The sequence below is a fragment of the Tripterygium wilfordii genome, chromosome 6 (assembly GCF_013401445.1).
Source record: "Tripterygium wilfordii isolate XIE 37 chromosome 6, ASM1340144v1, whole genome shotgun sequence".
In the NCBI taxonomy this organism is placed as follows: domain Eukaryota; kingdom Viridiplantae; phylum Streptophyta; class Magnoliopsida; order Celastrales; family Celastraceae; genus Tripterygium; species Tripterygium wilfordii.
In genome coordinates, this window is record NC_052237.1 from 10,424,408 (window position 1) to 10,437,900 (window position 13,493).

The 13,493-nt window shown below is 36.0% G+C and overlaps 2 protein-coding genes across 6 annotated transcripts; both read right to left on the minus strand.

Moving 5' to 3' along the window:
• Positions 1–110: 110 nt before the first annotated feature.
• LOC120000826 (uridine kinase-like protein 5) lies at positions 111–4,840 on the minus strand. Of its 4 annotated transcripts, XM_038848979.1 has the most exons (15): positions 4,670–4,840; positions 4,407–4,533; positions 4,197–4,288; positions 3,860–3,929; positions 3,612–3,727; positions 3,075–3,171; positions 2,781–2,860; positions 1,851–2,045; positions 1,574–1,657; positions 1,422–1,482; positions 1,164–1,224; positions 864–957; positions 713–785; positions 552–634; positions 111–467 (listed from the first exon to the last, which is right to left on the minus strand). In XM_038848979.1, the coding sequence occupies exons 1-15, from the start codon at positions 4,820–4,822 to the stop codon at positions 300–302; spliced, it is 1,554 nt and encodes a 517-aa protein (XP_038704907.1). In that variant the 5' UTR covers positions 4,823–4,840; the 3' UTR covers positions 111–299. The 4 variants fall into 4 exon arrangements, with proteins under 4 accessions (XP_038704907.1, XP_038704906.1, XP_038704909.1 ...); XM_038848978.1 differs by having other exon boundaries at positions 713–957; XM_038848981.1 differs by having other exon boundaries at positions 713–957; positions 4,407–4,499; positions 4,670–4,796.
• Positions 4,841–8,783: 3,943 nt separating this feature from the next.
• LOC119999703 (thioredoxin-like protein 4B) lies at positions 8,784–12,057 on the minus strand. Of its 2 annotated transcripts, none has more exons than XM_038847415.1 (5): positions 11,903–12,057; positions 10,924–11,085; positions 10,606–10,763; positions 10,439–10,505; positions 8,784–9,126 (listed from the first exon to the last, which is right to left on the minus strand). In XM_038847415.1, exons 2-5 carry the CDS (start codon positions 10,993–10,995, stop codon positions 9,028–9,030), a joined length of 396 nt encoding a protein of 131 aa, XP_038703343.1. In that variant the 5' UTR covers positions 10,996–11,085; positions 11,903–12,057; the 3' UTR covers positions 8,784–9,027. The 2 variants fall into 2 exon arrangements, with proteins under 2 accessions (XP_038703343.1, XP_038703342.1); XM_038847414.1 differs by having other exon boundaries at positions 10,864–11,085.
• Between the last annotated feature and the right edge of the window lie 1,436 nt (positions 12,058–13,493).

A 13,493-nucleotide genomic window follows, 5' to 3' on the forward strand; every position in this document is an offset into this window, starting at 1 on the left:
TAACTCTTAGTACAAGCGGAAGGTTGTGAGAGTTTAAAGTGAGGTTTATTAGTCAGTTGTCTAGTGTTCCATTTTACCAAAAAAAAAATGATACACATAAACTGGCCAAACAAAACTTAATTCTCTTTGGTATTTAAATTATTGGGAGTAAACTACAATCAATTTGAGCAATGTTTAGACAGTAATTGGTTACTCGTTACATGTAAGATAAAGTGAGGACTGAGAAGAGGTAAAATAATGAAAGAATGAGAGTAATTTAGGCAGGCAATCTTTGCCTCTAGAGGTTGCTACTTGCTACGTTAATGCTTGCAAGTAGCAGCATCACTATTTGTACCAAAATAACGATCCGCAAATTCCCCCATTCCTGGGATCACATGCAAGTTCTCATCAAGGGATGCATCAATCTCCGACGTAACGATCTTGAGCTTTGGGAATTTCTCACAGACAGCATGTATTCCTTGAGGTGCCTGTACATTTGATGTTTAAATCATGGAATTGAAGAATTGGACAGCATGGTGATCAGCAATCTCTTACTTGTCATGATAACTTACCGCTATGAGGTTAAGGAATATAATGTTAGATTCTGGAACGCCCTTACTGAGAAGCAGCGATATAGCTTTGACCGCAGAGTTTCCTGATCATATGCGTAGAATCAAATGAACATTTATATAATTAAGCAAAAGAAGAATCGAGACAGGCTCATGTTTTAAACCTGAAGCTAGAACTGGGTCAAGCAATAAGACATGACGACTAGAAATGTCTGCCGGTAGCTTCTCATAAATTAACTGCACCAGCATTGTTAGAAGAAGAAATATGGGGTCGTTAATGTCTTTATGTGGGAAAAGAGAGGAAGATCCACGAACCTGCCGACCATTGTTTCCCTCTCCATGGATGAGGATTTTGCCTATTTTTATTCCCTTGCAACATGCTCTCAATGCGTTCTCCATGCTTTCACCACTGCTAAGAAAAAACCAGAGTAATTCAATGTGTTTATTGACTCAACCTCCTACATCAACAGAAATATAATTCCGTAGACTGCAGCAAACGTAGTAATCAAAATATGACTGATAACTTTACCAAATTTGGTAGAACGAGTTTGATATGCATATGTCAACTTGCAGAAATAGTGTAAGAAACATTTTGGGGGATGTGCACATGTTTACCTTCTAATGACTGAGACCCCACACAACCTTCTACAGAAAACAACTCCAGTGTATACAGATCCTACGAGGCAATAGAAGAGGAAATATAAAAGTGAAAAAATGAATCACCAATTACTTTAAAAAAAGAATGAGTCACCTATCAAAAGGAAAACAAAATTAGTTAATTAACAAATAACATAATCCAAAGGATCTACGGGCCGTAAACATGGGTATCTTAATCCAACAAGAGATTGAAGCAATTGATTTCAATTGAATCACCTGTTGGAGTAATGATCTGTTTTTCAGTAAAAGGAAGATGACCTAATCCATGCTCCACAACCTGAAATGTTAGGTTCACACAAAAATACACTACGTTAAGCTGACAAGAGACTCATTCCAAGCAATTTAGAATAGTACAAAGATTCTTTTACCAGTCGAATAAGTCGGTCTGCATAGAAGACAAAGTCGTGCTTTGTTGTTTTAGCATCACGTACAAGAGTGTGCATTCCCCGTATCTGGGCCATAATTCAAAGACATCATTTTTTAGCTTTTCCCTCCATTTTCTTTTCAAAAAACTATAAATACCAATTTGAAACATCACAACCAACTCAAATGCCATCTTGAGAGAACACAAAATACAACACGTAAATATAATTTGACATGGTTCGTGAAACAAATGCATCACCTGTCAAAAAGTCTAAAGATTACCTGAAATGTTGACAATATAACAAAAATATTTGGATATATTTTACATAGATCATGTTGTCCGAGCTTGGTACGAATATGTTGTACTATCAAATCGATCGCAACATGATTATCTCCACCTCTAGGGATGATGATATCTGCATATTTCTTTGATGGAAGTATAAATTCGTCGAAGCTAGGTTTCACAAATCTGCCATACTGCACGACACAGAAAATCAACTGGTCAGAGTGGCATGTGTATAACAGCATAGGCTTTTTATTACAACATGGGAGATTATAGCTACAAGTTCCTTCAGGAATAGTTGTAAGTTGGGAACATCAAAGGTTCCTTTGGCCAATCTATTGGAAGTTAAATGGCATATACTGTTTTAAGATTCTGAACTCTTGATTATCGAAGTGTTTTGTGAATGTAGATTACAAACTCAGGTGAGGATGGTTGGGAGGTCAGGGAATAAGGTAGGGATGGAGGTTCCAGATGATTGATGATCTTTAGGAAGACATGACAAGGAAAAGAAGAAGAAATGTAAAGAAAAAACAAGACAATGTTTTCATGAAAATAATAGAATAGTGCAGTTTTCTAGTTTCTTATTTCTTTCTAATGTTCGGTTGTGAATAGTGAAGATGTGCTATGTCCCTATGCCATTTGCTAAGCAATAGTTTCAAAGCTGTGCAACATACAATTTGCAAGTTGCTTTTATTTGTCATTTGTAAAATTCGAGGATAGGACAACCTTGAAAGTGATGAAGAGAGTATAGAACCAAAAAAATAGTAATCCAGCAAAGGATTCTGCACAATCTGACTGAAGGAGCATAAATGAGAAATCTACCACTATTGCTCATTCATGACGGACGGTAACGGAATATGACAAAAACAGTCTGATAACTCTAATACCTAGAAGAGTACAATAAAAGAGATCATGAGGGGCGCACTAACTTGGTCGAGCACATTTTGAATGTTTCTCCCTCGTTCAACAGTATCACGTTTAATCCTTCTTGCAAGCCGCACATCAGAGTCTGCACTGGTGAATTACAATGATAATTGGTAACATATTGTACCTTAGAAAACACATAAAAATACTAAAATAATTGTGATTTGCAAAATGAAATAGAAAATAGGACACTGAAAAGAAAGCAGGACAAGCATGATTTTCTTTTCTCAATAATTGACTGATTTACAGACCATAAAACTGAGTAATTGTACACATATAGAAAATTGAGAAAGAAAAACCTTCATCGACAAATATCTTCATATTCATGAGATCACGGACACGAGGATCATGAAGAATAAGTATTCCTTCTAAAATGATGACATCCGAGGGATTAACCTACATTAGACCAAAGTGGCAACAATAAGAAGCCAATCAAAGTGAATGCACTCAAAAAGAAAACATATTTTCATTCTAACTAGGGAACATCATCTCAAACTGAAATGAAGAGCGATAAAATCAAAATAAAGGGTTTAAAATGCGACAGGACTCAGGGCTGCCACTACAAGGACAATATAAATATCTTAATTTTTGAAATATATCAAGCACACAAATGGTCTTTAAACATGTCATGAGTAACAGTTGAGACTGAAATAATTATTATCAAATGCCAATAGACTGAGACGAATTGTTTGAAGAGAACCATCTAATGAGGGGACAACAGTTGCAAAGTTCACCATGTCTATTATGAACTTGAGATACTATTATCACAGTTTTTAGTGATTAAACCTTAAATAACAAGAAGAATGCTTGCCATTTCCTAATATTTAGACTATTACCTTACGCCCTATTTCAAGGCTTTTGTGGGTCTTGAAATCATAATTTGGGATAGTGATTGCCTGCCCATGTTTTAATTTCTCCATGCACAAAAGCATAAGTTCTGTGTCGAAGGCATCTGAAATGAAATCATCAGTTGAAGCGGTATTTCTGTAGGTACTCAACTTTTACATGATTACTAAGCGATTCTTGTTCAATTTCTGACCCGTTTGGCTAGTACAAGCGAAAATACAAAGCATAGAAAGCTTACCAGGGTGATCAAAGTTGTATTCACCGACTTTTTTGAGAACCCCATCACTGAGTGAGCGATAAAACGAATCCTGCAAACATTGTGGATTACATAGCGAACAAGAAGTACGCACTGATGTGCATCACAAACAAGGAAAGGCATCCGATTGTTTTAAATTAAAATAAAGCAAACTTGTTGATCACTGATACTCTCGGTGTGAGGTGTGATTATAAAGTAATTTTAGCTGATAATTGCTTTCGTTGGCAGTCAAAATTGATATGGTGCTATGGAACCCTGTTAAAATAAAGCATTTCTCCTAACAACAATATCAATAACAATTGATAACCGAAGAAATTACTTGATGAACAAGAACCACGCGTTGATCGTGAAGCTGAGAAATAATCATTTTACAAACAGTTGTTTTTCCGGATGCAGTGCCCCCAGCAACACCTGATCAAAATTGAACGAAATCCAAAAAAAAAATAAAATGAAGATCAAATAAACATAGACAACAAATCACATTTCCAAATTAAACAATCCAGAAACAACGAACGCAAAATACGATTACCAATCACAAACGGTTGCTTAAAGGGAACAGCAGTTGATTCTGAGCCATTCGCTTGCAGAGACAAATGATCTTTGATTCCATTAGACATTTGACCTATTGTTCCAGAATCCATCCGTCTATTTACAATCTCAGGAATATATGAACGATCACAATGAAACCACAAACATGCATAACAAATCTTAGCAAAACGAAATCACCATAGCTCCATAGATTGAACGAGGGAGCATAAGTATAATCATGAAATTGCTCGAACGGAGAGTTACCTTGATAATAGATTTATGGAGCAGAAAAAACTTCAGGCGACAGAGAAATACAGAGATTGCAATCGGAGTGTAACGTACTGCGTTCGCCTCTCTTAATTTTAACTGCAAAATCAGATGCAGAAGCGAGCGAAACGCGCGCGAGAACGAACGCATATGGACCTGATGACTCGGCCCATAACAATTCAGGCCCGGCCCATGTTTCTTAGACGAATTCCTTCCTTAAATGTTAAATGTCCTAATGCGGAGGTTTTGAGAAATGTTAGAGCATTCTCATGTATCCACGTCATCATCTTCACGTTATCATTAATTGACACGTGTGATTTTTTTTTGGGTAAAAATTCGTGTTCTATAAAAATTGAGAGAAAAAAAAAAGAAAGATAATTAATTTCACCTAATATACTTACAATAATCTAATTTAATTTCTATGCATATATTAGTATGGATGGCCACATGAATTTAATCCTTTATATCAATTTCCCTTTAGAATTTAGATAGATGGCTAGCTTAATCAATTCATATTGCACATTTTCTTTTCATTGAGGTTACTCAAAAAGAATTTTTATAATTCCACCACAAATCATCATTACTAGTTAGTATTGGAAAATTAGTCATCTCTTATTATGTCAAAGATATTTTTTAAATTTGATCTCCTTTTAGGTAATATGAGAAGTTTATGGTCATGACATGCAAAATATTAGTTGGATTGGAGGTGGTAATTAACATATTCGGTTTATTGATTTAATATATAATAAAATTGTATATATGTTTCTTTATTAATGTCCATATCCTATATGCATTGATTTAATATATAATATAATTGCAAATATATTGTATTTGCTGTTGATCATATTATATATATATATATATATATATATATATATTATATTCTCTTATTACTACTCAAATATTATTCTAATTACTATTTGAATTTGTAATTGCATCAAATTTTCATCAAATAAATAATTTTTTTCAAACAAAAAACTCTTTTTTTCTTGAAAAAGGTCAGATGACCTAAATAAATTCAATTACCCAAACTAGACATATGAACTGGAGGGCTAAGAATAGGCACTCGTGTCACTAAATGGTGGATTACAAACCACATATGGAATAGAAAACCATATCTGGAATTAAAACAAAATAAGTCCCTTAAAAAGTCTAGTTAGCACGCAACACGAAACAACAACAAAACTCTCTTTAAGTGGCAAAGAAAAACCATTTCTTGGAGTGTATGTATATTAGGGTGGAAAAAAAAAAATTCTTTTTAATCACAAAGGCGAATAATCCATAACCAACATTTTTTGAGTAAGAGATCTATTTTCATTGATAGAAAGATGTTATAGTCCCCATATTGATTCTCTTTCCACCAGATAATGAATTTCTGTTGTTGGGTAGTAATTTATCCAAACTCTCTTAAAATTACACAAGTTCCTTAATAAATGGGTGAGGTTGTGAGCTATCGAATTTTCCTCTCATCGCACCTACCAACAAGCAATCACCCTCAACGTGTGTAGTAAGTGTGTGGCTAGTTGAATGAAGTGCCTCAAAAGGCGACTCTTCATACTTTTCACTTGTTAAGTCCGCAACTCCAGTAGCCAAGTTCACCTTAAACATAACATTTGATACGCCCTTATCCGTTACAACATGGAGAGCCCTGGTAATAACAATCAATTCACAAAATAATGACTCCACCACGCATGCTCTACTCTCAGTCATGCCATTCTAACCTCCCCATTAGTATTCTTAAGCACCTTCCCTACCCCATAGCGTTACATTCCTTGAACAAAGCCTCATCAACGTTCAATTTCAATTGGCCATCCACCGGTGATATCCATGCAAATACATACCGAGAAATATCTAATAGCATGGATGACAATTGCATAGTCGAGCGAGTGACCACCATTGCATTGGAGTACTAAAGTCTTGGGCTGATACCCATGCTTTGAACAAGCTCATCAGCCCTAGTTCCCACATTCTTCTTCAACTCTTTCATGGCCTTGATGTACTCCTCATTACACCCTTACATTCTTACATTAGACCCTTATGTGAGAATTTATATATATATATATATATATATATATATATATATATATATGAGTAGATATTGCGTATCTGTAAATTAATTGTCTTTTATTTGTTTGGGCACTTCTTTATGGCAACCAAATATGTAGTAGAGAATGGTTGACCGTTTATAGAATTATATATTTCTTTCATATATATGATATGATTAGTACACTAATTCTAATAAAAAAAGAGAGAAGAAAAGATTATTACGCTAATTGGAAACATTAATTAATGGAGATCAATCTGGGTATTTATGATTGATGGTGAATTGATAATAAATACATGTGCACGTGCATAGAAATTTCTCATCTGACAACAAACAAACTAAATTAATTGAGCTTGTTGTGTATGTGGAGCCAATTCTATCTACCAGAATCACTGTTGTCAGAGTACTGTCCGGACGGGTCTTCCTGGTGTCCGGATGGATGTGCTAAAGTTGGTGGCAGATCATCCTTATTGGATCCTCTTACTAAAACAGTGCTCAAGGAAGCTTGAACTTCTGTCCGGACCGGTAAAATTGGTGTCCGGATAGATTGTTGAGTTCCATCTTTGATTAAATTTTAATCTCTTACGAGATGGAGTTTATTCTCCTGTAAGAGATGAAATTTACTTTCTTCTCAAACTAACAATTCTGTCGTTGGGACTTACTTCCTCTATATAAACCAGTGGACGGCTTCCAGATATCATGAAAATTCTCTCTCAAAAATTTGTTTTTCGTGTTCTTTGTTCTCGAGTGTTGTCAGTTCGACAGTGATCTGTTTTGGCCTGTTCCACGTAGTACTACAACATTCAGGTTTAAGGTGTTGTTTCTTCGGAGATGAAACTTGATAACCTGCAAAACACCCGATAAACAGGGGCTATCACCTTAAGGAAATTCGAGTTTCCTGTATCTCACCTTAACGAAATTCGTAGCACCGGAGGAGGTAGTCGGAGGTTGGAATCAGTTATGATGAAAAAGAGTAATAAACTTATAGTAACGCGACCATACCCGTTCGCTGATTCGTGAACTATGTTGAGTAAGTTGAATGACGATTTTTGGTCACTACAATGATGGGTTTCCAACTAACAAGCGACACAGCTAGTGATTGACAGAGCGACACACATAGTTAGATAGGAAAGTAAACAAGAACAATTAATGCAACCCCAACTGTTTTTTCAATCAAACCCAACCTCCTGCATTCACTCCCAATCAACTCCTCGTATAAACTCTTAGATTGCGAAGAAACAGACAAGCCAAAGCCAATAGCAATTCTAGATCTCTTCATTTCACAACAATGTCCACCAAATTGGGTTACCACATACTAAGAAAAGATCAAGGTGGGTTTGATGATGAAGAAATTAGAGGGAGCAGAATCAAGATAGTGAGGCCATCAAGAAGCTGGTGCAGGTTCAGGTCATTCAAGAGGGTGAAGTACATTAGGAGGAGATTTATTAGGATCAAGATTCCAAGCCTCAGGAGGTTCTTGACCAAGAAAGTGAGATTGGTCTCTGCTGTTAGGGTCTCATGTGCTAAGGTGGTGAAGAGATTGAAGGAGAGTCAGGCTCATTTTGGGGATCTTTTTGCTGGGAACTATCTGTTTCTGCAGGTTAATCCTTCATCATTGAAGAAGTGCATCCACAATTATGAACTCAGTCGTGGTAGTCTGCCTTCAAGGGTTGCTTTGCCTTTGTGAGTGCTATCTGGGTTTGGAACTCGACTTTAAGGCCCTGTTTGGTGGGCTGGATAAGAGGGTTAGATTAAATTGAGAGCCTCATCTTACAAAACAGCATAAAAGTTCTTATCTTTGCTGGCTTTCTTTTTTTTTTTTTTGGGTGTTTAGGCTTAGACTTTCTTTCTTTCAATAACTATGAATCTATGAATGATTTATTACCCAATAAGATGATGACAATGACATTATGCAGTAGATTGCTTTCTCTTATGGGTTTATCTCACCATTGGAGTTTTTTTTTTTTAAACGGGAGAATTCGAAGATACACACAGTTCACTCCAACTAGTGATTTGGGTGTGAGGATGGAGTACGTTAGACTCCATAGAAAGAGGGAAAAAATCCAGTCAGGGCATATAACAATAAACTGCAGATGCACACTTTCCATCGTTTATTACCTCATGAGTCATGAAGACATGAACAAAGCAAACAAAAATCACCATCTAAGCTGCAAAGTTAATCTTGGCAGTCATCAATCAATTCTATAAATAGTCCTATAATCACCAGCAGATGCCTGTTACAGGAGAACCTCAGTCATGTTTAAGTAGATCATTAGCCTTAAAAATATAACGACCTATACCGGCTACCCCTCTACATTTCTTTGTACAACAGTTGATACTTTGGTGTTCGATCTTGGGGCAGGGGGCAATTAACTATAAGCTTTCCCTTCATGGCTCCCCTGAATATTGCCTGCAAGGACGCGAAGCAAGTTTTAGTACACATCTAGAAGCACATACATCAGAACATTACTAGAGAACAATCACACCATATATGGTTGAATAAACGAAAAAAGCAAGGAAAATCTCCACAAGAAATACAGGAAAATAAGAAAACAAGAACAAGGAACTCTCAATTAAACGAGATAAGGCTGCAACATTAATGACACTATATTGCCAGGCTTTCTAATAGTTAACAGTAAGGTTCCAGACACTACCTATGGCTTCTCTAGTTTTCTCAGCATCTTTCCAGAGAAGCTAATTATTTTCTAATCGAAGCAAAGTTAAGATGATGCACGCTGGAACTAGATACATGTGCAGAGTTTCTGCACACAATGTCATCCACGGTCTAAGAAAAACAACAGTAGCCCTTGCTGCTTTCTTTGCCATCTTCCAGTACAAACATACTTCTCATTTGCATAGTCTCTGTAGGTGGTAAGTTATTGCCCAGTCAATCACAGAAAAGCAGTAATAACATAAACACACTGTCAGAAAGAACACTACAGCTTGTGTTTCGTTTGTCTCTAGAGGAGTACCAAAGTCTCAAAATTTTGATATCCATTTAAGCCTCAAAGTTTCCCTCCTCACAGTTTTCATTTGTCTCCCACCATGCCTTGTAACAAAACATGGAAGATTTGGGACCACATATCACTTTCCTTAACATGTCAGAAAAGGATGCCATATATCAAACCTTCTGTTACAGTCACTGTTACTTTTCACAAGATCCAACGGTAGCCATAATACTTTGAAGAATGTCCCAGGTAATTATTGTAATGCTATATCTTATATTGCCAGTGAAATGCACCGCAAAGAAATTCCTGAAGCTGACATTGGAAAGACAATCATCATGATTCCTTTCCACATTTTTATTTCTCTCATCTCTTCCAGATCATCCAGCAGCTGCTATACAAATTAGAAAACCAAAGACGAAAATAGTCCTACTACCACCTTGCCCATGCAAGGAAACAAAACAGCAAATAGATATAGAAACAATAGGTTGATGACATTTACTAAAAACCAATGACTCTAATATCAAACCAGGGCCCTGGGAGATAAGATGGAGAACTAATCTGTTTTTTCATTTTGGGGTGGGTTTTTTAATCCCGGAGGTGGAGGGAGGGAATAGTGAGTAGTTATTTCTCACATCTCTTCAGCCTCGCACGAGTTTGAGAGAACAAGTACGGGTTCAAGATTGCAAAAATAGTAACTAAATGTACTACTCAGCGGCAAAACTGATTGATGAAATTACGAAGCAATTAGAGAAGCAGGGATGGACAAAAACATACCTCTACAACGTCAATGAAGTCTTGTTTGCTGTGAAAAGAGCCAACCCACTTGGTGTGATCTGGATTACTGCAAAACAAATTAATGATTCATAAGAAACAGAAACTATAGAAGAACCAAACCAACCCGAGTTAAATAATAGTTTGGTGAAAGGAATTCTATATGGTACCCAGAATCCATCTTCATATGGTGGGCATTGAAGAAAAAGATAGTTGAAGGAATCAAAGTGACGTCGAAGTATTTCACATAGACTTGAATGTCAGGTGACTCAATATCCACAAGAGCCACAGTTGCGAATTTGGAAACCTCACGTACTGATTTGATAAGCTGCATTGAATAAAAAATATCGGTGATTGTATTGTGATGATGACTATGATATTAAATAAATTAGTACGGAAAAAAACTAAAGAAAGAGGAAGATAATTACTATATGGTCAAGCTGGAGACAGAGGGTATCAGATGAGCGGCCAAAGCGAAGAACAAGGACCTTGTCAATGGTGTCTCTGATGATTGTGTCCACTTCTTTCTTCTTAGTCAGCGTCGTTAAAAGATAGTCCATCCTCTTTGTATTCCAAAGATTACACTTCTGTGTTTGCCGCTTCTACAACTGCTTTTTTCCTTCTCCTTTCCAAGGCTCAACCCTATATGACTGCAGACAAATAAACTTCAAAATCTCTTAGCATAAATAATCAATTTATGGATTATCTGATTAAAAAAATATGAAAAATACCTAGAATATAAAATGATCTATAAAATTTAGGTGTATACAGATTAACAATTATATCCTCGAATTTCTAGCCTGTAACACGTAACAACTATTGACCATAGCCAGGTTCTTCTTGGTTTCAGCATTACATCATTTGTTCCTCGGTTCCTCCCTCCAAACAAATTGACTCTTAACAATATTCGCTTGTATATCAAGCTGCAGGAAATTCGTAAACAGTGGAAGAAATAGAAAAACAGACGCAAAAAAAAAGAAAAAAAAAGAAGCATGATGAACCAAAGTTCATTCTCACATTCAGTTTAGCACGATGGAAAAAAAGAATAGCCCAAGTGGGGAACTCTTTTCACTCTTTCCTTACGTAATTAGGGTTCACAAACTTATGAACATTGTGTAGCAGTGCATCTTCAGAATCCACCACACACTGCTACCCCACAAGAAAAGTATAACAAAAAGCGAAAATATTTTTGAAAACACTTGACTAATATGCTTCCAATCACCATGGCAAAAAAAAATAAAATTGATCTCCTCCCTAGAACACATTAAGGTTAAGGTGATGAAACCAGATTTCTAGGGCAACAGAAAAAGATGGTAGAATCCATCTCAATACAAGGGAATTATTATACAAAATTCTTCGCAAACCAAAAAACCTAAACTGCCATTAATCAATGTGTGGAAACTAAATCAAGAGCATCTATAAATCAAAATTTTTTATACAAATTTCAATAATTAGAAAACAACTGACCTGATATAACAAACAATTATTTCTAGGTGATACAAAATCCCACCATAACAGGAAAGAACAGATGATAATCTTCCGGCGAGATAACCGGGTGGCGAAGCTGTGGAGACAAAAGAGACCCGAATAATGATCGTTATACAACCGCTTGTGTTTTATAGAAGAAGGGAATTTTCGATTTTGGAAGAAGTATTCCGTTTGTGTTTTATATAACCGTTGGATCGTGCTGACAGATCTGGAGCGTTCATTAATTAAAAAAAAATAGTGATCTTTTTCTTTAAATTTTTTTCTTGAAAAAAAAAATTGATATTGAAGGGGGAATAATTTACGATGTAAAGATGCAATAACTCAGAAGAAACGAAAATAACTTATATTCTTAATATTTTCGTCTATAACTTGTCATAACAGTTTCACGTTATCTAATTACATTGAATTTTGTTATTACGTTATATTATTACATTGATTTTCATTATTACGTTGTATAATTTTTTAATCAACAGCACAAATTCAAATGCCAATCACTATCCCTGCAACCTCCTAGCTCTTTCCCCAGTTTCAATGTTAGATATGGAAGTTTCTGCGAATGTTCGATCGTTTAACCGGGTTGCCTATTCCTTGTCTATCAAAAACTTGTGTTTCTTCCTAATTGATCTGAACGGCTTTTCTGTCTAAAGTGGTTGATACCATATTAGAAATGATGGAAAAAATTGAATATTCTTTGGTTTTGTTTTCTTTTATCACACCATTCTGCTTGCTTTCCAACACTGCAATTAGTTTGTGGATCCTCTTTTTACATTTTGCTCAAACGATACTAGTATCAAGAATGCGAGTGAAGAGATATTGAAGGTGTGCAAGAGCAGAGAAGAAATCATATGGTATGAACAATGCCAAGTCCATTACTCATTCCAGATGTTCTTTCTGAAGATGGTTTACACCAGAAAGTTTCCAGACTGGGACTCTCAGCAGAGCTATATATCAAATCCTGCTCATTTTAATGAAGTTTTAATGTACCTGATGAATAACCTTTCCTCCGAGGCTGCAAATGTTCCTGAGAAGAATGCAAATGTTTGCAACTGGAGATATTAAGTTTTCAGGGACAAAAACGATATATGGTCTTGTACAGTGTACTTGGGACAGCTCACAAAGTGAGTGTTCTCCTTGTTTGAAGAATTCATGCCCAACAGAAGCTTGGATATCTTCATTTTTGGTCTTGAAACCACATTTATTCATTTTTTCTGCATTATCTGCAGATTTGTAAGAATTACATGTTTAGACGTGATCAGGCGAGGTTGAGTCACTATTAGTTCTCTAATGCAGACTTTGAAAGACGCTCACAACTCGATTGGAAGACGTTTTACAACATTCTTTGTGGGATTGCCAGAGGACTTCTATACCTTCACGAGGACTCCCGGCTTAAAATCATACATAGGGATCTCAAACCCAGCAATGTGTTACTGGACCATGAAATGGCTGCCAAGATTTCAGACTTTGGCATGGCTAGGATTTTTGGTCAAAATCAAAACACAGCAAATACCAGAAGAATCGTCGGTACATAGTGAGTCCTTCCTGTCCCATACATGAATTGTTCCTAAAACAT

Coding starts and splice junctions, on each gene's coding strand:
- LOC120000826 (XM_038848978.1), bottom strand. CDS start 4,822: ATGCGTTCGTTCTCGCGCGCGTTTCGCTCGCTTCTGCATCTGATTTTG. Junction 3,172..3,611: donor GCCTTGAAATAGGGCGTAAG/GTAATAGTCTAA, acceptor GGTCTAATGTAG/GTTAATCCCTCGGATGTCAT. Junction 635..712: donor TGACCCAGTTCTAGCTTCAG/GTTTAAAACATG, acceptor GCATATGATCAG/GAAACTCTGCGGTCAAAGCT.
- LOC119999703 (XM_038847414.1), bottom strand. CDS start 10,995: ATGGACTATCTTTTAACGACGCTGACTAAGAAGAAAGAAGTGGACACA. Junction 10,506..10,605: donor CATATGAAGATGGATTCTGG/GTACCATATAGA, acceptor TTTGTTTTGCAG/TAATCCAGATCACACCAAGT. Junction 9,127..10,438: donor ACTTCATTGACGTTGTAGAG/GTATGTTTTTGT, acceptor GCGTCCTTGCAG/GCAATATTCAGGGGAGCCAT.